This window comes from Lutra lutra, chromosome X (assembly GCF_902655055.1).
Source record: "Lutra lutra chromosome X, mLutLut1.2, whole genome shotgun sequence".
NCBI classification, from domain to species: domain Eukaryota; kingdom Metazoa; phylum Chordata; class Mammalia; order Carnivora; family Mustelidae; genus Lutra; species Lutra lutra.
Genome location: NC_062296.1, coordinates 87,239,006 through 87,263,169, shown reverse-complemented (window position 1 = coordinate 87,263,169; position 24,164 = coordinate 87,239,006). Strand labels below are relative to the sequence as shown.

At 42.9% G+C, this 24,164-nt stretch overlaps 1 protein-coding gene across 1 annotated transcript in view; it reads left to right on the top strand.

Annotated features, from left to right (window-relative positions):
• The window catches only part of GRPR (gastrin releasing peptide receptor), a 31,207-nt gene extending 15,040 nt beyond the window's left edge, over positions 1–16,167 (top strand). The window contains exons 2-3 of the mRNA XM_047716646.1: positions 13,411–13,762; positions 15,493–16,167. Coding sequence (XP_047572602.1) covers positions 13,411–13,762; positions 15,493–15,882 — 742 coding nt within the window. The 3' untranslated portion in view covers positions 15,883–16,167. The remainder of the gene's footprint in view (positions 1–13,410; positions 13,763–15,492) is intronic.
• The last annotated feature ends 7,997 nt before the right edge of the window (positions 16,168–24,164 follow it).

The following is a 24,164-nucleotide window of genomic DNA, read 5'->3' as shown; positions in this document are numbered from 1 at the left end:
AGCTGTGTTGCTGTGAAACCTTACCAACTGACCCTGAAGTTTGAATTTCATGTACTTTTCACATGTCACAAAATGTGATTCTTCTTTTGATCATTTCCCAACCATTTAAAATATAAAAACTAGTCTTAGCCTGGGGTACCTGAGTGGCTCAGTCGTTAAGCATCTGCCTTCGGCTCAGGTCATGATCCCGGGGTCCTGGGATCAAGCCCCATGACGGGCTCCCTGCTCAGCTCATTGGGCTCTCCCTCTCCCACTCCCCCTGCTTGTGTTCCCTCTCTCACTGTGTCTATCTCTGTCAAATAAATAAATAAAATCTTTAAAACAAAAACAGAAACTACTCTTAGCTCGTGGGCCATACGAAAATGGGCAGAGGGACAGAGTTGGCCCATAGATCCTTGGTTTGCTCTCCTGATGTAGAAGTGTGTGCATGCTTGCTGACGTGGTCATTAACCAGTGAGTCTTTACTATATGTTTTCTGAGTAGAGTTGACACACAATGTTATATTAGTTTCAGGCATACAGCTTCGTGATTTGACATGTTTCTACGTTATGCTATGTTCACCACAAGGACAGCTACCTACCCGTCCCATTAAATCACTGTATCAAAGTAGAACCTAGGGGAATCCACGACCCCTATCCAGTTAGCCAGGATGGACTATCCTAGGGGATCTGAAAAAAAACAATACGAGATGAATCACACAGCTCTGTGGTGCTTTAAAGTATGAGGTACTGTCAAGTCATGCGCATTTGCTTTCGAATCAAAAACTTGAGAGTCTTTAAGATATGTGTCTTTTCCAGCATGCCCTGGGTCCACTGGATACTAACAGTTGTCTAAATGAAGAAAAGTAGAGAGGTTTTTTAAGTAGAGAGTTTAACACCAGGCTTCCCAGATCCCAGCTCTCTTGGTTGGTGGGCATGGCGGGGTGGGGGGGAGGGCAGGGGGGCAGAGGGTTCCTGTTGCTCCTGGCAGAAGTGAAGATGTGACCAGATGCTGCACTTCTCCCAACCTCCTCCAGATGGTTTCACCATCATGCACAGTGCTGCCTCCTCTAAATTCTTCTCTTGTGAGCAAGGCCCTTTAAAATTATGTAAAAGGAGAATTGTTCTCAGGGAGAATCATTTCCTCAATACATCCAGGGATGTGTCTGGGCTTGAAATGGTTAGAGAAATAGGAAGTGTTTGGGTCATGGCAGATGTCTTGGGAGAAGGCTGTTAGCACTTTTATACTAAAATTTTTAACTGAAAAAAGTCATTCAGATGCACTGTCTAGACCATTTTCTTTGATGATAGCTTTGCTGACTCAAAGCAAACTTTTTCACTTGGTTCTTAATTAAGATGCCCCCGAAGTTGCCTGGTGACAAACTTCTAAATTTTTCTTCCTTCCCGCCTTTCCTTCCCTCCTCCTTCCTTCCTTCCTAAGTGTATTGTGGTAAAATATACATAACATAAAACTGACTATTTTGATCACTTTTAAGTGCTCAGTTCTGTGGCATTCTGTGGTACATTCACATGGTTGTATAACTATCACCACCATGCACCCCCAGGATTTTTTTCATCTTCCCAATCTGAAATTCCCTATTAAATAATCACTGTCCTTTCTTTCATTGTATTTTTTCTTTGCTCTTTCATTGTTAATTTTTGGAGGTCACATTTAGTGCAGCACTATTCATAGTGAGGACAAGTTCAAAAGCACTAAATTTGAAATGGTGTCTGAGTTGGGAGTCCTGGCTCTTCTCATTGTCAACTGTGTGACTTTGGGCAAATCACTCTACGGTCTCAGTTTTCTGATCTTAAAATGGGGACAACGATATTTACTTTTAATATATCACAGATTCTGGTGATATATTAAATATAATTTTTATAATGATGAAATGAGGTAATGTATTGACTTCTTTATGAATTGTTAGAATTCCTAGTCAAAAAAGTGAGTGTACCATTAGCATGATTGTTATTTCTGTTCATAATGGAGCTGAGGGGATGTTGTTGAAATCTCAACAAGGTGTCCCAGGATAGTCATCTCTTTTCATGGAATGCGATAGCCTTTTATTTAAATCGTGCTTCCTAGTTTCCAAAGTGCTTTTGAAACACCTCATTTAGCTCCTCGTTATAGCAAGTAAGGTTGATATCATTAGTTAGGAGATGGAGATCTGAAAGTCCTCATTTAGCTCCTCGTTATAGCAAGTAAGGTTGATATCATTAGTTAGGAGATGGAGATCTGAAAGTCTCATGGTTTAAGGTCTGGGCCCAGGACCTCTGTTGAAACCTGCACTCTGCCACCTGCCGGCTGTGTGAGCTCCGGTGACCTAGTTCATCTTGTGCAGCAGATTCTCTATCTGTAAGAAGACGATGACCACCGTAGTACCTACTTCCTTGCGTCATTATAAGGGATTCAGAAAGTTAATTCCTGAAAAGTGTTAAGAGATATATCAGGCACATAGTCTCATATAAGTTTTTGTTAAATAAATAGTATAAAATAAAGGAAACTGAGACAGCATGCTTATGCAAAAATAGCTAATTATGGAAGTGGGCGTAGAAGCCAGGGCTCCCAGTCTCCCTCCGGTCCCTCCGTCTCACTGTCTTGGGCTCCTTTACCACCCAGGGGTACCTTGCTAACACCGTCAGGATCAACCTTCTGGGCCAGAGGACCCAAGAAGCTACAGAGTTAGGTCAACATTTCACCCTGTATGAAGCCTCTCATAAAAGGTTATTTAAATATAGTGCCATTAAATTTTTATACTTAGATACAATGAGTCATATCCCATGATGCTATTTTTGAGCTTTAATAATGATTCCTATTTTGAAAGAAAAAAGATAATGCATTTTATTGAGATAACTTAGAAATTCTTTTTTTATCCCCCATAATTTGAAATATATTAAAAAACCGGCATTCTCTCTGATATTTCATTTTCTGTGTATGCATTTGGTAAACTGATGGGACCGGGAGAAGAATTTGCATCATCGTTGCTGTTGGTGGCCCACCCATATCCCTCGCACTCCTTGGAGGTCCCTTACAGACCCAGACTTGCTGTTTTTCTCGGACCAAGAGTGATACCTGGCCATGGGAGGGTTTGAAGCAGGCGGGAGTGCTCCAGAATGAACAATGGAGGACCATTCTCAACCAAAGAGGGATGGGAGTCTGTGAGAAACACCTCAGCCTCCTCATGCCTTGGTGGCACAGTTCTGAAATGGGCTTGCCAGTCTCTCAGGGTGTCCCCAGCAGGCCTGTGCTCCAGCTGCCCAGAATGGCACCCTTCATTGGCTTCTAGTCCCTTCCATTCCCTCCCTGTGCTTCCTGGGATGCCCCCTCAAACAAACTACTTCCACCTAAATCCTTGTCTTGGGGCCTATTGGGCCGTGAATGACCATTTGTGAAGGCAGTTTATTGCCCCGAGTCTATTTTACCTTCTGCCCTAGAGCACAGGTAATTTTTCTCTTCTTTGTGAGTCCTCCCTGTTCTCTAGCTTCTCTGTACTCAGGTGAGTTCATGCAGGCCAAGTCTAACTACAACTCGCAAGTGGGATTTATAAACATTCTTCAAACTTTTGGGCTTATAAATTACTGAAACAGTTTAACAAGTTATAAATATATGTTGTTCCCTCCGTAACATTTTTTTAAGGAATGGCCTACGAACAGCCTGTGCCAGGATGTGTGTACGGCGACTGAAACCGCACTAGGTGACCGCTCTCCTTTGTCATTTGAAACATACCCCCGGCAACTGTAGTGTTTCATCCTGCTTATACCCCTTCTGACAAATTCCCTTATAGGATTAGCACGGAGCTTTGGAATTAGGTCATCCTGCTGAAACTCATTTGGGCCCTAAGAGTCGATATTTTCCCGACTCCTTCTGCCACAGCACCATGAGATGTCCAACAATTATTTGCAGCTCTCTTTCCGTTTTAGACCTCAGCCTCTGCATCCCTCGTAGCCCGAAAACAGTACCTGCACTTCTGAACTTTCTCCGTGTCAGTCCCCCTTTCTCTAGCCCCGTGCCAGCCTCTGGATTGCAGTTTCCCTGATGCCACTTTCAGCTTGCCTCCCAAGTCTCATCTGAGCGGCCTCTGACTTGATGACCGAGCTCAGACCTCACTCTAGGCCCAGGCCACAGCGAACTTGAGGGTGTGCACATGGCAGTGAGAGCGGCCGGAGAGTCCGTGTAACAGACTCAAGGAAGAAAGGAATTTTGTCTCTGCCTCGAACCACCATGTTTTCACCATGGATGGAGCAGGTGGGGAATGGACATTCTAATAATTTTTTTGCTCTTCTCCTTTAATTTTGATACCAGCCGAAGGGCAGAATTCGCCACTTCCAAATGTGCCCTTTTGGCGTTAGGTTTATTTTAGGCTGATTATTCTTTTAAGAAACAGCAGACACAGGACAGGCTCTGAAAATCTTAAAGTTACCCTTTTGGAAGAGACACTGACATTTATAAGGGAACTCTCATCTGCGAGGACTGCAAAGTGGGGTTCATGCCCTTCAGCAGAGGCGCAACCTGGTTTAACAGATAAGGGAGGAAGGTATCAAAACTTCTATTTATACTGATTTTTATTTAATAACAAAGATGAATTAAACATTAGAAATATGTACTCTTGAAATTGAGGCTCACTGTCTCCCTGAGACCACATCAGAGGATCCCTTATCGCGTGCAGCTCAGGCAGCAGGAGTACAAGGCCCAGCATATAGAAGGGTCAACCATGGCACCTTCTTCTCCCCCCCACTTTCGGGTTTTGGAGAGGCTTCCCAGATTGCTGGGTTTTGGCATGATCTACTTTTAATTAAACTAACATCCCCAAATGGATAAGCAGCTTTAAAATATTCCCGCAAAACAAAAGAGAGCAAAACAAAACCCCACAGATTGTCAACGATACTAAAATTGCAAGCCCAAGACAACAATATGAATATAACAAAGAAGATCGTTCCCTCCTTCCTGGTATAGGCACTAATCAGATATGACACATTCAAGCACATTAGAATTACAATAAAGTTTTTCTGACGACAAACAGGTTGACAGTTAGTAAAACAGAATAAATTATATAACCCATTATTTTTTTTTCTATGTAAGTAGGTTTCACGCCCAGCATGGAGCCCAGCACGGGGCTTGAACTCACAACCCTGAGATCAAGACCTGAGCTGAGCCACCCAGGTGCCCCTAACACATTATTTTGAATTTGTTATTTTACTGTTAGTTTATCTCTTTTCCTAGTTTATCTTTTTAAAATTCTGTATTTTAACATGTTTTCTCCCTTGTTTATGAACTTCTATATAATAGCCACCCAAATTCAACAATTAACGTTTCCTAGACTTTGTTCTTGGCAATCCAGTGTGTGTGGTATGTACGTGTGTGTGTGCATGCATGTGCACACACATTTGTTTGTTTTATCTTATTTTGTTGAACTCTGGAAAGTAAGGTGCAGATATCCTGAGTATTTCAGTGTGCATTCCCTAAGAACACGGACAGTCTTTTGCTGAGCCCCAATACCATTATCACACCTAACGAAATTAACAATGAATTCCTTAATATGATCTATGTATTAAAGAATATTACATAAGTAATATTATACATACATACATAACATTACATAAGTAATATGTAATCACATTTCCCCCACTTTCAAAAAAAAGTTACTACTTTTTTTTTTTTTAAAGATTTTATTTATTTATTTATTTGACAGAGAGAGAGATCACAAGTAGGCAGGGAGGGAGGCAGAGAGAGAGGAGGAAGCAGGCTCTCCGCAGAGCAGAGAGCCCGATGTGGGGCTCGATCCCAGGACCCTGGGATCATGACCTGAGCCGAAGGCAGAGGCTTTAACCCTCTGAGCCACCCAGGCACCCCAGAAGTTACTACTTTTTAAAAAAAATCCAGGATCAAATTAAGGCATATGCATTGCATTTGTTTGTTATATTTCTTTTCTTCCAGTCCTATTGAGATACAAGTGACACATAACATTGTATACGTTTAAGATGCATAATTCGCTGTATGTACATATTATGAAAAGGATTACTTGTTATATCTCTTGTATTTCCTTTAAAGGTGTTAACAGTAGCTCCCCTATATTCTTCTAAAAAATGATGCTGACTATTTTGATGAATCTAAGCGACTTATCTTGTAGAAGGTGCTAGAATTGGATTTGTCTGATTATTTCCTCATATATAGATTCAGGTTAAAAATTTGGGAAGATGACTGCATAGGCAATGTTGTGTTCCTCCCATTGCATTTTATGAGGAGGCGCATGATCTCAGATGGTCCCATTATCGGTGATGCTAAACTTAATCAAGGCCATATTATGAATTTCATGGGCCCTTGGCACTTTTACCTTCACGGGACCCTTTCTCCATAAAAAAAATTAATGACTATATTTTATAATTGTCTCAGCATAAAGATAAATATAATCCAAGATGGATTATATTCATCTTTTTTTCTTTTACTTCCAAAAGAAATTGAAACACTTTCCTAAACCCCTAAAAGTATCGTGGGCCATAGGCCTTGTGCCTACTCTAACTAGTAGAGAAGTTCACCCAGGGTTTGGCCACCTAGTGAAAGGACTGACTTCTGGATCTCCCCAACATAAAGGTACATTTTCCTCTTTGCAATTAGCTAGTAGTCTATGGGGAGACTCTTTGAGTCTATGTGAATATCCTGTTCCCCTAAAACCTCTCCTTCAGTGGTTTTATCATTTTTGCCAGAATCAGTAATTACATTGAAGACTACAGTTATCATCTCCTGTGGAGGGATGAGAATACTGAAGTGCAGAGTCTATGATTTGTCCAAGACCGTAAATCTACTTGGGAGTATCACCATTAGGAAACATATCTCTGCTCCCAAGTACACATTAGAGGCCAGAGAGAACCAGAGTATATCAAGAAGGAGTGAAAAAAGAGCATTGGAGCTATTTGGCCTGGAGAGAACAGAAAAGGATAACTATAATGTGTTATACACTTAAAGATAATGGTTGGCTGTGCACCAAGGACCAGCAAGTTCTGCACTGGCAGAGTAATAGCTCAAAGGGAGATAAGATGCCATTGCTCTGGATTATGGTCATTTTACAAGTCAGCTAATAATCACCTCACATTTCTTCAGAAAACTTCCTGACGTTATTCTCAGGACAAAATAAAGCTGATGTTTAATAGCCTCATCAAATCTGATTAGGTGTTAGGATTCTAATTTAAATGATGACAATGTGCCAATGACCTAGACCATTTGATTCCTTTACTTTTCTCTTCCCCTCAGTCCGCTCCTCAGGAGATTTTAAAATATTGTTGTTCAACAACTCCTACAGACTTCAGTAGGTAATTATGGACAAAGGAGGGCTGAAATGCAGCATTCTTAAAAATAAACACACTGGGGGCGCCTGGGTGGCTCAGTGGGTTAAAGCCTCTGCCTTTGGCTCAGGTCGTGATCTCAGGGTTCTGGGATCGAGCCCCGCATGGGGCTCTCTGCTCAGCGGGGAGCCTGCTTCCTCCTCTCTCTCGCTCTGCCTGCCTCTCTGCCTACTTGTGATCTCTGTCTGTCAAATAAATAAATAAAAAAATCTTTAAAAAAAAAAATAAACACACTGCCCATATTTGAATAAAAGACATATGCTTCTGTGGGCAAAGGTTTCTAACCCTGGATGTGGGAGTCCACTCCTGCTACTTGCCAAAAATCTCTTTGAGACTTTAATCTTATGACACGGAAAGTTTCTGACCTTTCTGATGTTTGCATAAGAAAAATGAAGCACAGATGTTTTTAGGAGTGGAAGCAACTGTCTCGAGCCCCATGGTATCAGAGGAGTGAATCTGTCAGTCTGTAGAAGAATGATTCTTACTCAATATGTAAAAGTGAATCTACTCTTATTTTTGAGAAGTTGGGAATAAGAGACACACCTGCAAGTCACAGATTATTAATTAATTAGCAATATGCACTGAGCCTCTACTTTGAATTAAATGGTACGTAGAAAAAGGAACCTGGAGCATTTTTAGTGACAGAAGAAGAGGAACAGATGTTTAAGTTTCTAAGCTTAGGACATTTATTAGGAAGTCAGGTAGAAAAGACATACCCATGGAAAGCTAGCAGAGAATTTAAGATGGTGCCTAGTAAACATAAAATGAAAAAAAAATCAATAATCCTGTCATAAAATTAAACAGGTTAGGAGAAAGAACAGGAATTATGGAAGCCTAGATTGGGCAGCAAAAGCTTCATCAAGATGGTACTTATCAGCTGGAATCTGGAAGGATAGGATTCTGATGAATGAAGACTCCGGGACTGGGCAGAAAGAAAGGAGGAAGGCAGGAGAGTGACAGACAATTTAGGAACAGACCATAGACTAGTTCATCTCTTGGGTACAATTAAGGTTGATAGCTCATTCTTTCAGAGGGCAGCAAGTGGGGGATAATGCATGCAAAATGATGCTGGAAATAAATCTGATGATAACTTTAAATGTCCATCATGTCTAACTGTTCTAGATAAGGCTCTTGCGCTGACAAAGAACAGAGGCCACTCGAACTAACTCAAGTGAAAAGGAAATGGTAGAGTTTAAGACTGTAACAGGAGACCTCTTGTACACTCATAAGCAGTTCATGGGCCAGGAACCAGGGGTCCTCCATTTGACTTAGAGCCACATCATCTCAGCTTCTTTTTTCTTTTCTTTCTGGGGAGGAGGGGGAGGAGCAGAGTGAGAGGGAGGGAGAAAGTCTCAGACGGACTCCACACTGAGTGCAGAGCCCAACACAGGACTCAATCTCACAATCCTGAGATCATGACCTGAGCCGAAACCAAAAGTCAAACGCTCAACTGACTGTGCCACCCAGGTGCCCCTTGGGAGAGAAAGAATCTTTTTTTTTTTTTTAAAGATTTTATTTATTTATTTGACAGACAGAGATCACAGGTAGGCAGAGAGGCAGGCAGAGAGAGGAGGAAGCAGGCTCCCCGCCGAGCAGAGAGCCCGACGCGGGGCCCGATCCCAGGACTCTGGGATCATGACCCGAGCCGAAGGCAGAGGCCTCAACCCACTGAGCCACCCAGGCGCCCCGGGAGAGAAAGAATCTTAAGCAGACTCCACACTCAGCGAGGAGCCTTATTTGGGGCTCAACCTCACAACCCTGAGATCATGTCCTGAGTCGAAATCAAGAGTTGGACGCTTAACCGACTGAGCCACCCAGGCGCCCCATCAGCTTCTTTCAAGTGTGCCTCATTCTTTCTCTTTCTCTCAATCTACCTACTCTGCTTATTATCTTGCACATGGTTAAAATATGCCCACTCCCTTTCTTGACATCAAAATCTTTTATTTCCAGCATCTGTTATTGACTAACTACATCCTCTCTCTCTCTTTTTTTTTCTTTCTTTTTCTTTTTTCTTTTTTTTTTTTCAGTTTAAATGCTTAAGAGAAAGAGAGGCTCTTTAGTAGCTGGTCAGGCAGTTCACTGGCTGGTTTAGATGAAGTATCCACCCCAGTCCAACCAGCCATCACTCCTAAATAAGAACCACCACCCCCGCCCCCACCACCCCACCCCAGTGGTGTCTCCCTGCATTGGGCGCTCTGGGGAGAGCTATCTAAACCAGAAGAAGAAACAGACTGACATGTCCCATGCTCTATGGAACCATAAGACTTCCAGGGAACCTTTGGTGTGTCCCATACCCATTTGGGAAACTTCTGGTTTGTTTCTCTGCTTCTAAGAAGGATTTACCTGGAGCTTTCTTCTGAAAGAGCTATGATATCCTGAAAGGAGTTGGTCCTCAACTGAATGCTGACTCTACCACTTCTGAAAGTGAGCCTCAGTTTGTCACGTGGACAATGGGGATCATGGCACCCATCTGTTGTCTGAAACATAAATGAGATAATGTGGATGCTATTCTCTGCTTGGCATAAAGCAAGAGCTTAGTAAATGAGATTTATTTAATTACTTTTGATATTTTATGAATATGCCATTAACAGAAAATTGCAGAGCATTTTTACTTGCTTTTTAATTGCACAAGTGATACAGAAATGTATCTGGATATTTAAAAGCAATTCCTAGACACTATATTATTTCACTGTAAATATATTCATGGTAATATTTTAGGGTGTGCTTTTTACAAATAATGTCTTTTTTTAATTAAGATTTTATTTATTTATTTGACAGACAGAGATCACAAGTAGGCAGAGAGGCAGGAAGGGAGAGAGAGGGGGAAGCAGGCTCCCTGCTGAGCAGAGAGCCTGATGCGGGGCTCCATCCCAGGACCCTGAGATCATGACCTAAGCCGAAGGCAGAGGCTTAACCCACTGAGCCACCCAGGCATCCCAACATATAATGTCTTTTTAAAAAACACAGAAGCACAATACCATTATCACACCCAGTACATTAAAAATAACTTTTTGATATTACCAGTAGTAAATCTATATTTGATTTTCTTCAATAATCTCAAAGATATCTTTTTATATGGTTGTTTGGTTTGAATCAAATCCAACAGGAGCCTACACATTGCACTTAATATGTATTACACATCCCAGTAGGTCTATAAACATCCTCCCTCCTTTTTAAAAATTCTTTTTCTCCTTTTTTATGCCATATATTTGTTGGGGGAAAAAATGGAGTCATTTCTGTAGAATTTTCCAGTTTGGGATTTGACTGTATCTTCATCATTTAGCAGATTCTTTTATCCCCACATTTTCTGAAAACTGGTACACAGCTATAGAGGCTTATTTAGATTCAAATTATTTTTCTGGCAAAACTAGAAAAGTAATGTTCTTATACTATCTTTTTTTAAAAAGAATATTTATTTATTTATTTTTGGACAGAGAGAGCAAGCGAGCACAAGCAGGTGGAGTAGCAAGTAAAGGGAGAGGGAGAGGCAGGCTCCCCACAGAGCAAGGAGCCAGATGTGGGGCCCATCCCAGGACCCTGGGATCATGATCTGAGCCGAAGGCAGACACTTAACAACTGAGCCACCCAGGCATCCCTATACCATCTTTTATGTTTTAAAAGTTGTGAATTTGAAATAGCAGCTCAACAGTTCCCATGGCATTTGCACTTGGGAGTACAAGATTCCCAAGGGAAAAGGAGGTAAGCCATTCACTCTGGTTTCTGCCTCTTGCAGAAGTGAGTCACTCATGCAGAAGTCAATCACCTTCAATTGGAGATTTAATAGTACTTATGACTGCTTTCTGCAGAAAATGCAGATAGAAGCCGTAATTACTACTTTATCTATAATTGATCTATCAGAGATAGCTTTAGTCGTATACATCTTTGGCTGAAGATGTTGACATACCTTTAATTAAAGATAAATTCCTTGCCTACATTCTAAACTAGGAACAAAAATGTTTTGAGATGACTAGTGAGTAGAGAAAGTGCCAAAAGAAAATAAAACTTCCTCTGAAATTTTTATGTTTTTCTGTAATTGTTTTAGATGAACTAATACTGGAGCACCTGGGTGGCTCAGTTGGTTAAGCAACTGCCTTCAGCTCCGGTCACGATCCTAGAGTTCCAGAATCCAGTCCGGCATTAGGCTCCCTGCTCAGCAGGGAGTCTGCTTCTCCCTCTGACCCTCCCCCTTCTCAGGCTCTCTCTCTCATTCTCTTTCAAAATAATAAATAACATCTTTTTAAAAATGAACTAATATAGTCTGTGAATGGAAAAAGCAAACTGAGGTACACTGAAGCAGGACTATAGTATTGTTTGGGAGTGCTGGGGGTACCCATGAAATCAGAGCCCTCTCTTCTCTACCTGAGCTGGGAACAGAGAGCTAGATAAAGAAATCGAGAACAATACAAATAATTGCTTCTATGCCTGATAAATCTATTTGGAGACTGTGACTTAGGTCCACAGCAATAATGAATTGCAAACACCTGATCTCCTATATTACATGTGCCACTCCCCTAGTCAGGGACAATTAGACAACCATAGGCCTCTCTGAGCCCAGTGTATAGGCCACGTTATTTTTCTCAAACTAACCTCTTAATAACTCACTCCCCGTTCCCTGGAGGGAGGCAGAGAGTGAGTGAAGAATCAGGGTGCAGCAAAGAGTGGTAACCCAATGGAAGTTTAATCAACACAGAAGCAAGTAGAAACAAGTGTTCCCCCATCACTAAAGTCCATCACATAAAAGAGTATCAGTGGTAGAACCAGTTTTAACACAAACTACCCATTAGGCTGGTATAGGGTGACCAGCTGTCCTGGTTTGCTGGGACTGAGAGATTTCCCAAGATGTAGGACTTTCAGTGCTAAACTTGGGAAATTTCCAGGCAAATTAAGGTGGTTGGTCACTTTCCCTGGTGTAGACCTTGTCATGTCTGCATCAGAGTCTGAAAGCTCTCTACCATCCAATATTACTTCCTTCCCTTTGCCTTTCACGGGTATTACTCCCCAATAAATTTTTGTCCCCCTGGTTCCATCTCAGTGTCTGCTTCCCTGAGCACTCAGTTTAAAATGGGGCACATAGAGCACAGAACCCAGGAGGGACCTAAATACTCCAAGAGAAGATGAGACTGAAAGGAGAGCAGGGGAAGATTAATTTGACAATTACAGGGATGCTCCTGGTATAACTTTTTCCGTGAGCTCTTTGTTCTGCACCCTTTGAAAAAGCGAAGAGGTATAAGTAAATACTCAGTGACTTCAGGTTTCCTAAACTGCGTTTGAATACTCAAAATGAAGGCTTTGCTGAAAACCAAACACAAACAAAACCCCCCAACCTTCTTGCCCCTGTGTCCTTCTTTATATTTTTAAAAGATTTTTATTTACTTATTTTAGAGAGAAAGAAAGAGTGCAAGCAGGGGGAGAGCATAAGGAGAGGAGAGGGAATCTCAAGCAGACTCCGTGCTGAGTGTAGAAGCTGACTCAGGGTTTGATCCCTTGACTCTGAGATCATGACCTGAGCCAAAACCAAGGATCAGATGCTTAACCCACCGAGGCACCCAGGTGCCACGTGCCTGCTGTGTCCTTCGTTAAACATGCTTGTTACTAATTTCTATGATTTAAGAAGAGAAATGAAAGGAGTGAGGCATCTGGGTGGCTTAGTCGGTTAAGCCTCTGCCTTCGGCTCAGGTCATGATCCTGGGGTCTGGGGATCAAGCCCCGCATCGGGCTCCTTGCTGCTTGTGCGCACACTCTCTCTTACAAATAAATAAATAACACCTTAAAAAAAACAAATAAATAAGAAAAGGAGCTTCAGCTTTCCTGAGAAGCATTTTTAAACTCAGGAGGGACTGTGGGAAGAAACGGGAACACATCCTTCAGAGCCAGGACTAGGATAAGGAGAGCAAGGTACTAGGGTATAACATTAAAGGAGGCACTCACTGTCGCGGTTGTATGAATACAGAGTCAGCATTTGCATGAACTTGAGAGCGAGCACACCCTTAAATACTGCACCCAGCTGCCTGGCTTGCCTCACCCTAGTCCCAACCCCGGCATCCACAATAATATTAGGCAACTGATACATGACATTGGCTCTTTTCTGCCCCAGGTACAAAGCCATCGTCCGACCAATGGATATCCAGGCCTCTCACGCTCTGATGAAGATCTGCCTCAAAGCCGCATTGATCTGGATTATCTCCATGCTTCTGGCCATCCCCGAGGCTGTGTTTTCTGATCTACATCCCTTCCATGAGGAAAGCACCAACCAGACCTTCATTAGCTGTGCCCCATACCCACACTCTAATGAGCTGCACCCCAAAATTCACTCCATGGCTTCCTTCCTGGTCTTCTACATCATCCCACTGTCGATTATCTCTGTCTACTACTACTTCATTGCTAGAAATCTGATCCAGAGTGCTTACAATCTGCCTGTGGAAGGGAATATACATGTCAAGAAGCAGGTGAGTGTTTAGGATTGATTCACTTCCTCTTCAGGGCTTTGGTCCCCTTTGCACTCCACGGACAACCACATTATTTAGGTGGTCACGTCACCTGATTCTGTAATTAGAGGAGGTGGGTGATGGTAAATGGAAACTCCTAGTCACAGAAGCCCAGGAATTCAGGCGTTCTTTATAATCTTGTTTTCTTACTAAAGACCTAAGCTAGGGAGGTGTTGAGAATCTGGAAGAGTTGAAGTGTGGGCTTCTTTTTGAGAAACAACTGAATAGGGGCACCTGGGTGGCTCAGTGGGTTAAAGCCTCTGCCTTCGGCTCAGGTCATGATCCCAGGGTCCTGGGATCAAGTCCCGTATCAGGCTCTCTGCTCATGAGGGAGCCTGTTTCCTCCTCTCTCTCTCTGCCTGCCTCTCTGCCTACTTGTGATCTCTGTCTGTCAAATAAATAAATAAAATCTTTAAAAAAAAAAAACTGAATAAATATTGTTAACAAAATAAAATATTGAGACTCCTAGGGATGTGACTTCTTTAAACTCCAGTCAAGTTATTTGGATAGGAAGATGGTTACCACATGGGGACAAAGCAGAGGGAACAGGAAAATGAGGCTGGTTGAAGAAACAGAAGTAGTTTGATTAAGATAGGCTCACATCGATTTGGGTTCAAATCCAAACTTAATAACTAACTTGCTTACACACTCTGGCCCTCAGTTCTCTTACCCATGATATAGGGTGATAACCCCTGGATTGTGAGGCTGTGTGACCTGGAGCACAGAATGCAGAATGCCCTCCATACATGTCAGACTCCCTCCTCACTCCCCATTTGACCGCAAAATGTCAAACTTGAGGCATGAATAGCGGAAACCAGGGGCTCCAGCTTTCTCCGCTTCGTCAGTTCTTCCTTTCTCGCCAGAATGTAGATCATGTGGTATTTATGATAGAAAAAGCAGCAAGACTCCCCATCCGTTTAAATGTACAGCTGACTCAGTACCCCTCTTTTTCCCCCCTCCATTATGAGGAGAGAGTGGCAGTTCTCAGTGAAACTGTCTCTACATTTGAAAGACCTCTCAATAGTGAACATCCATTGTACCTCGAATGCTTAAACGAGAAAGACGTTTCCCCTTGTAGTAATTAGCAGAGGGTGCTGGGAACAAAAAGTTCTAAGAACATTCCTGTATCGTATAGCCCAGAAATAACTTGAAAAAAAAAATAATAATAGGAAAAAAATAATAGGAAGTTATTTTGGCTTGGCCAATGAGAAAGAACAAAGCTGGCTGCTTTTTTGAGCATCAGAGGAAATAAGAAATGATTAACTGTGGAGCCAAGAAAGACATGAAGTCATATGGCTGATAAATTGTACCAGGGCTCTCCTGAGGAAAAAGAGGTCACTTACTAAAATTTCATTGTGCAATCCATTCAAGCATGTAATCAACTTTGTTTAAAGATCTGTTCTCAGTGGCACATTCTAACTATATTCTACTTCATGGGTTTCTACTTCCTGGCTTTTCCATCTCTGTGTTTCTGACTTTCCCCCCTTTTCTCCGTCTGTTTCTGTTGCTTTTCTCTCGTTTTACCGGATTTTCTCCTGTCCTCTTTCTCCCACTGAACTCTTTTTCTGTGGCTTTCTATTCCCCCGATTCTTTTTCCCTATTTTTTTCTCTGTCTGCATCTTTGTCTCTCTGCATTCATCCCACACTGTCCCTTGGTCCCTCTGTCTCCATGTGTGTGACTGTCTCCTTAGATTGAATCCCGGAAGCGCCTCGCCAAAACAGTGCTGGTGTTCGTGGGCCTCTTTGCCTTCTGCTGGCTCCCCAACCACATCATCTACCTGTACCGCTCCTACCACTACTCTGAGGTGGACACCTCCATGCTCCACTTCATCACCAGCATCTGCGCCCGCCTCCTGGCCTTCACCAACTCCTGTGTGAACCCTTTTGCCCTCTACATGCTGAGCAAGAGTTTCAGGAAACAATTCAACACCCAGCTCCTCTGCTGTCGGCCTGGCCTGATGACCCGCTCTCACAGCACTGGCAGAAGTACCACGTGCATGACCTCCTTCAAGAGCACCAACCCCTCTGTGGCCACCTTCAGCCTCATCAACGGAAACATCTGTCATGAAGGGTACGTCTAGGCTGATCCTTGACCCTGACACCTGGGGGCCCCGCTTTTGCTTTATGGCTAGTAACAACATCTGTTGTTGTCTCTATACCCTCCAAAGACCCTTCGAAAGGCTATGAATTTGTAGGCAAGTTGCAGAGAAGCCCAAATGGATTGCTGTGGTGTTTGAAAGGCCCATCAAGGCTTATATTTTCCATTTCAACTTCTGAATGTTCTTCTGATGTTGAGCCAACTGTCCCTTTTTAGAAAAGGGAATAAGAAATTACCTTTTTTTTTTTTTTAAGATTTTATTTATTTATTTGACAGAGAGAGATCACAAGTAGGCAGAGAGGCAGGCAGAGAGAGAGAGAGAGGAGGAAGCAGGCTCTCTGCGGAGCTCGATCCCAGGACCCTGGGATCATGACCTGAGCCGAAGGCAGAGGCTTTAACCCACTGAGTCACCCAGGCACCCGAGAAATTATTATCTTAAGCATCAAGCCCTGATATACGAGTATGGCCAATTAAGTCATAGAAACTATATGAACCACCAGATTTATATAGCAGAACAATTATGTATTAAATGTTCACTTTTAAAAGTGAAGTGAAAGACTTCACCTTATCGTTTCTTGAAGCAGAAACTAGTGCTTTAAAAATATGATTTGAGTAATTTTTCAGGAATATTTATAATCACAAAGCAAGGAACTGTTTTTTACACACCTAACGTGAAAGCCAACCCTGTGAAAAAGTCCCGTGTAGGAGGGACCATTCCCAAACTGGTAACACTGGAAGCCAGTTTAAAACAAATCCCTGAGTGTTGACTGTTTTTAAAAGATGTTACTGGGGACATCGGAGAAACACTCAACACATCATTTTAAGGCAAAAACACAACCAAACACATAGACACATATACCAAGATCCACACGAGGCTATGGATTGGTATATCAGACTCTGAATTCTAACTCAGAGCCATGGTATAGTTAGTTCTACCATAAAAGAGAAGTCCTTGTGGGGAAGAATTTGGTCATGCTTTCAATGCATCATTTACAAGTACATGGTACTTGGTACAACAGGTTTTACTTTACCGAAGCAGTAATTTCTTATGTAAAAAAAAAAGGGGGATCACATCTCAGTGGAAACAGAAACATGTTTACATTTAACATATGCTTACCTAAAATCTGTGGGAGGAAATGAATAAAATGTATGTAATATATAGTTCTGTTTGAATATGTCTAAGTAATTTACAGAGGGCTTAGCTTTCAGAAAGAGTCATAAAACACTACAGATACATTAAGTTTCTAGTTAAGAGGAGCATTTATGAAAAGGTCATGTGCAGAAAAATACTAGACTGAAATCTTATTATTTTTCTGAGCAAAGAGATTTGACAATCTTACTTTGGAAACCCTGAACCAAGTTTTTCTTGACTCCAGGAAAGGGCTGATTCTGACAGATGGCAAACATGTTAACCCACATTCTGCAAAATGTGTCCTAAGGTGTATCCCTCACATCCAAATTCTGCAAATGTGCCCCAAGGTGTATCCCTCACATCCAAAGATGATTTTAGTTCTGGTTTTCTCTGTCCAAGTGAGAAGGAACTGTCAGTTGGAGTGAGACCTCTTCACTTCTGTACCCACCTGCTTTCCTGGTACTCCATAACAACACTGGACAGTTTGAAAAGAACCAAGATTCTTAGCTGGGCATCCCAACTCTGTCTCTAGCTATGAGTTTACCTATCAGTTTCCCTTGTCTCGACTCATGTTTTCATCTCTAGCAGGAGAGGTCAGTATTAAGGCCCCTCTGTTGCCAACATCCTTGGGTCTTGTTGTCGTTTCTAGCTCTGTCTCTAAAGCCTTTTATACAGCCCTCCCGCTCACACCTGCCCGGCTTCTGTTACCTTTGCAACAACTCCTCTTGGGAAATCCTTCAACCCACATGCTACAGTCCTGTTTCCGTTAGTGGAACGGAAGGAGACCGACTATTCCGTCACTTCCAGGAGCTCACTGGAACCATTTGTGTGAAAAATCTCCCATTAGCTTATTACATTTTGGAATTAAAGCTGAAAGACACATAAGAAAACATATTGGTCGATCTCCTCATTGCACAAAGGGTCGTCTTCCCGCTCACCTCCAACCTCCGTGCCCCCATCATCGTAAACGAGTGCTCCACGATCTTACCCTTGGATTTCTTCAAAACTCTTGAGTATGAAGCCAAGATCCATAGATTCGTACCTAGTTAGGGGCTGCAGTGTCTAGCATTCTGGGTGCGTAGTGTGACTTGTTCAAGCATCTCTGATCGACCTGCTTTCAAAGACATTTTGGGAGTAGGACTTGTCTTAATGTCTCCTTCAGGGAACACCGTGGCATAGACTGAGTCGGTCGGCTTCCTCCCGAGCTTCTGCACAGACAGCAAGGAGACTGAAGTCTAGGTTAAGTTCCGTGTCCCGAGGCAAATCTTACCACCTCTCTGGGACTCCAAAATGAAAGGGTCGGAGAAGGCCTCTGCCCGCCAGTGAGCCAGGACTGGTGAAACTTCTGTGAATCAACTGATGGATAGACCCAAACCTTTTTATTGGGTTGGACTGAGCCGGGCCCTTCTCTAGGGACAGCAACTTCTTATTCCACCTCAAGAACCTGAAATTATGGTGAGAGACACCTCAGCCCCCAAGTGATATCACCTCCCTGTTAGGGCAGAGCATGGCAGGGGCTGGAGCTAAGACATTTCACGCCTGGCTTCCAAAGATAATCAGGTTTAGCGCTTATGTCTTTGGCGAGGAAAAAAAAAAATCAATTTTTGCTGCGGAAAACCATCTGTGTTTATTCAATTGACAGACACTACCTTTCAATCTATCTTAAATTGAGCCTCCCTGAGGCAGGCAGCTCAACAGTGATAGATTAAGCAATAAACAAGGCAGCCTTCCCACCAGCGGCTGCTACCGGCAGGGAAGGCGCCGCGGCTTTTAGGAGCGATATTCCACAGCGAGATGATGCTCCCCACTTAGCGCAGATGAGACCCCTCCCTGCTGGCGATCTGATGAGTCCCCGTAAATGTGGATGGCCTAACCCTCTTCTTCTGGCTGCCCTCACTCCCCCCACTGCACCTGGTTTTCTGCCTCATTAATGAGCCCTGGATTTCCCTCTTTGCCACACAAACAATTTGGTTTCATCCTGAAGGATGGAGAACCCTTAGGTAAAGAATCAGTTTAGAGGCTGCTTCAGATGACCCAAACCCAGCTTGTTATGAAAACGCACGCTGAACAGAAGTAAATGAACTTGGCCATGGGACACGGGCACACTGAAGTTATAGTTTTCATTTACACCCAAAGTAGAGGTGGTTAGTGGTTTCAGAGTCTATCCTGTACCAGATGTCTTCTAGGAATAGAGTGTAGCTTTGTTTGGGGACTACACGTTGAATGACATCTTCAATCTGTGGACTAAAAGGTGGCTAAGTCACTTTCCTAAAAGTCAGATAGAAATGATAGCCCCGGGACCGGGACCGCATGAGAGCGGAATGAGCGGTACTCACTTCTGTGGTGGTGAGTTTGAGGGGGGTGGGAGAATTGATGGTGGCAAACTTTCTTGCCATTTCTGCCCTTCACATCCAGGTCCCAGAGAAGCTGTTGTTAGACAGTGGCTCTGAACTAACCCTGAGTTGCTGGGAGGAGTGGAGCACATTTTGCACGTTGTCTCAAGTTCAGCTGAATTTTCATAAAATGGATTAACAGCTGAAAACAAATCAGTCACTCTCCTGGGGCCAGGTTTTGTGTCCGCTGTTCAAAGAAACCAAGCCCTAACAAGCTCAAGTTTATCCTGCCTGTGACTGTCATTCCTCTTGGCCCCCACCCCGACAGAGCACCCAGCCCCCAGCCCCCAACACAAACACAATAACTTTAATATCAAACCACCTCTCACCATAACTTTGTTCTTCAAAGACATCCTTTTGTTGGGTAGGGGCCGAGCATGAATGCCAGCGGAATATACCCAGCACAGTCCACAAATCGCGCACAGGAACAGACCTTTCTGAAACCACATTAGAAGTGCACTCAATGGAAGTTATCTGATTTTTTAGAAGTTTAAGAGCCCCTGGTTAAAATATTGCATGTCCACGATTATTTATCCAAGCCTTCCCTGCTCACCAAAGAGTTGCTTAACATCCTTCACTATGGAAATCTGTAAATGGCATTTACTAGTGACCATCTAGATTAGATGAAAAGACCCAGGAACGATGAGGCTCAGATGTTGAACCATATTCCACCTACAAAAGGGTGATTTCACATGGTCTGCCGTCATGTGATTTCATCTGTGTTCACGGCCATTCTGTGATACCGAAGACCAGCGCTGATGACACTGAAGCAGAAGTCTAAGAGACGAAGGGCGGGAGCCTGGGGAGTAAAAACACAAGCCACAGCACACACCGTATCTGTGTGGAACCTCAGTGGAGCTCTGTGGCTCAAGAAGTACTGGAGAGGAGGGGGCTCGACTTCACCAGGCACCAGTGATGTGCCGAATGCCGGGCTGAGCCCATTCCCATTCTCGCTCACGAGCACCCTGGGGAGTGTTCAAAAGACGAAGCTGAGGCTCAGGGAGATCCCGTCACCCTCCCGAGGTCACATGGCACAGTGGAATGGCAGAGTATTAACGTGGCCCTGGATCTCTCTCAAGACCCTGTCCATTCCACTGCTCAGCACCGCTTCCCAAATCCAGCCCATGCGAGAAATTAAGCTCACAGTAACTCACAGCCCCATTCCCTACTCTAGCTTTGTCCAGAGGCACGAGCTACCCAGGAGGCTGATTCAGGGATACACACAAAGGCATGGAAGGTGCTTCTGAGCACGGAAGTGAAGGACTTGCTGCAGGCAGAGGCTGAAACGTAGCACAGAGCAGGTGGACGAGGAAGTCTGTCCGTTTGGTTGCCCCCAGAGACACAATGCAGTTGCAACTGGAAGCCCTGGGAAGAATTTCCCACTTGGTTGGGTGACTAACCAAGGAGGAAAAAAACCTTGGCAAACAGCCATATACAGAGACCCAAGTGAGAACAGTCAATCCAGACATCCTTTGAATTCGGATTCTTTGGAGAACAGGCGTCAGGAAGGGGTAGAACCCCTTCCCCACTCCCACCCTCCCCTACCAAACAGTAAGATATGACAGCAGATGGTCTTCTGGAAGCCTGGAGACCCAGGCTATAAGAATAGCCTTTAACAGAAAGATATCTCCTGGACTAAGTTATGAGCTCAGGTATGCACTTAGGCATCTGAGTGCCTAGCCCTAGGTGCCCTGTTAAAAACATAGATACCATCGTCTCTCTGCCCGTTCTGAGCTCACATTCTAGAAGATAAGATTATTTCCTTTTTTCCTCCAAATTTAAAATTCATTCCCAGAGCCATACAATGACATGGCAGGACTCGCATAATTTTATGGTCTTTTAAAAGGATCATTTTAGTGGACAGTAAAACTTCACACATTCAACACCTCATTAATTCCCAGATGAGCTTGAAAATTTTGGTATACCTCGGGATTTCAGTGTTCAAGGTACATTATACAATTTAGGACTGTTGTGAATCCGTATTTTTTCATCACTTTGCTTAAGTTTTAGCCAGTGCTATTGATATATCGATACTGATAATGTATAACATTATGAAAGTAAAAGTGATAAAAAAAAAAAAATTCCCCCTCACCCCCGTAACCTGGGGTTAACAGATTCAAACACAACCTTTCTTGCATCCAAGTCAGCAGAATTTTGGGTAATAAAATTTGTTGAAAAGGCCTGAGTTGTAAAAATACATGGCGCAAGCTTCTTTATGTCATTTTCTGTTTTGTTTTAAATATTAGGCTCATATTTTGTAAATTTTGTAAATATTTATTGCATCAAAAATGTGCTCTGTGTTCAATAAGTCAGAACAAGTTCCAGGTGTGGTACTTTGTATAAATAATGTCATGGCTTGGCTTTGCCTAGACTCCTTAGTCTAATGAATTATTTATAAGAAATTCACAATATTAATATGAATGATTCAGGTTCTTTTAAATGTGCAAACTTAACTGTGTGACCATGTGAAATTCTCTGAAGTGTGCTCAATGACTGTACTCCAGTTTTTTGAGACATGTTTCCAGTGCTTCTATCACATTGTATGTGATCTGTGTGACATGAAGTCAAATCAGTGTAGCTGAACATTTAAGTCATAGAAGATAAGAAATGTGTTTTATTTCTTAATATAATAAAGCATAATTTATTAAATGGACAGATGCATGTATTCAGTGTTCAATAAAAATAAAGCTGTTGCATGGTTATAGTCAGTGGCCATCTGTTCCCGGGCTCTTCTGTTCCAGAACCGTCTACATTAGAATCATCCAGGCTGCTTGTTGCAAAATGCAGATTCTCCAATTCCCAATTGATGGAACATCTGGGGGTTTGGCCTAAAAATCTGCATTTTAAAACAAGCTCCCCAGGTGATTCCTCAAAACGCAAGGGTTTTGTTTCATTAAACTTTTAAGATATATACTTAACTTTTGAATAAGTAAGCTTTTCTCATGACTCAAAATCAAAAGCATAAGAGAGCATATTCAGGGAAAAGCCCCAAGGCTACTCACCGTTCCCAGCCTCCATCAGCACTCCCCCTCCATGGGTGACCACTGTGGCTATGCTGTTAGATGTGTATGCTACTGGCCACTTCTTGTGCACCTGCCAGTAAATACAATACGTGTTTTCCTGTAGCCCAGCACCATTTTACAGAAGTGGTAGCATATTATATGCATTGTTTTGCCCCTTGTTTTCTTCACCACACACTCTATCTATCTTGAAGTGCTTTCCACATCATTATACAACATTCTTCCCCATTCTTCTATCTGCATAGCATCTCCTACATTTTATTCAGCCCCCCTTTGATGAACACTTAGGGTGTTTTCAGTATTTAGCTATGATGAACCAGGTTGCAAAGAATAACACATAATCACACACATGAGCAAGTGTTGCTGTAGGAAAACATCTTAAATGTGGAATTGCAGAAATAAAGACCATATACTTTTATTATTTGACGGATACTCTAAATCGCTCTTTTTAGGCCTTAAATACCAAAGTTTGAGAACCTCTGCTTTCTGGGATAACCCTAGCCATCAGTGGGCAGAAAAGCACGAAAGAGATAACACAGTTGGTTGCAAATGGGGGCTGCTGAAGCTCCCCGCATTCCAGGTGAGGAGAGCACGCCTATCAGATACAGTGAACAAGTTCCTCGAGGGGCACACTGACAGCCAGGCCAAGGAGGCCCCAGAGTGCAGGGGTGTCTATGATCACGACCACGGGGTCATCTTGGGAGAAGGCTCTCCGGATGGATCCCCACCGTTAAATTGTCAGTGCTGTCTGAACGTGTCAATGTTTTAAATAGCTAAAAGAGGTGACTCGAGATTGTGCCTAAAGGAGACCCTGCATCTCTCGTTTTCCTGGGTTACATGAGAAGATGAGCAGACGAGTATCTCTGAGACACCTGGGGTATAAAAATCCAGTTGACATTTAAGGTTGGTCCATGTTAATAGCTGAGAGCTCTATCCAAAGCCCAGGTGAATTTTCTTATCAGAAACTCTAACTTCTTTGTAAGCACACTGCCTGCCATGTCAGAAAAGCGGCTTCATTGATGCACAGATTGTAATACTGAGAATTTAATATTCTCTTTAGAGTCTTGGATTATTAAAGTTGGAAGATACCCCAGAGAAATGCCCAGACACAACCCCAAATCTCACCAAGCAGGAAGTTAAAGAGAGCATCATGATTTGGGTTTCCACATGGTCATCAGACTTCAGAGAAATGAAAACAACAGGCTTGGCGATGGCATGGATGAGGAGAGGTTCATCACGCCCTCTGCTAGAGGGAAGGGAAATCTATGCACGGCTATCTGGTAACACATCAGGCAGAGAACCTTCCTTCCTGTTCACTGGGCTCAATATTGAAAAACTTTGGCTTCTAATACAAAAGATATCAGATAACATCTTATTAAGAAAATGACACAAAAGTAGGCATCTTGTCCCCTGAATATGGACTGAACTATGTTCAATATTATAAAAATCAGACAAGTCAAGCATTTTCTCTAGGTCACTTGACATTTATGACATTTATGGTTCCCGGTGTCCCTACCCACCTTCTGTGACAGCCCAGTGCTCCTCCATGTCCCTCAGAGGGTCTGGACTAGCTCTGACTCCCCAGTGTGCTGTTTGCTAGAACAGTCTATGTTCGTGGGTCCACTCCTGAGGAGTTTTCCAGGATATTGCTGCTTAAAGTATTGTCTGTGGACCGGCAGTGTTGACATCATCTGTTTAAAAATGCAGGTTCGGAGTGCCT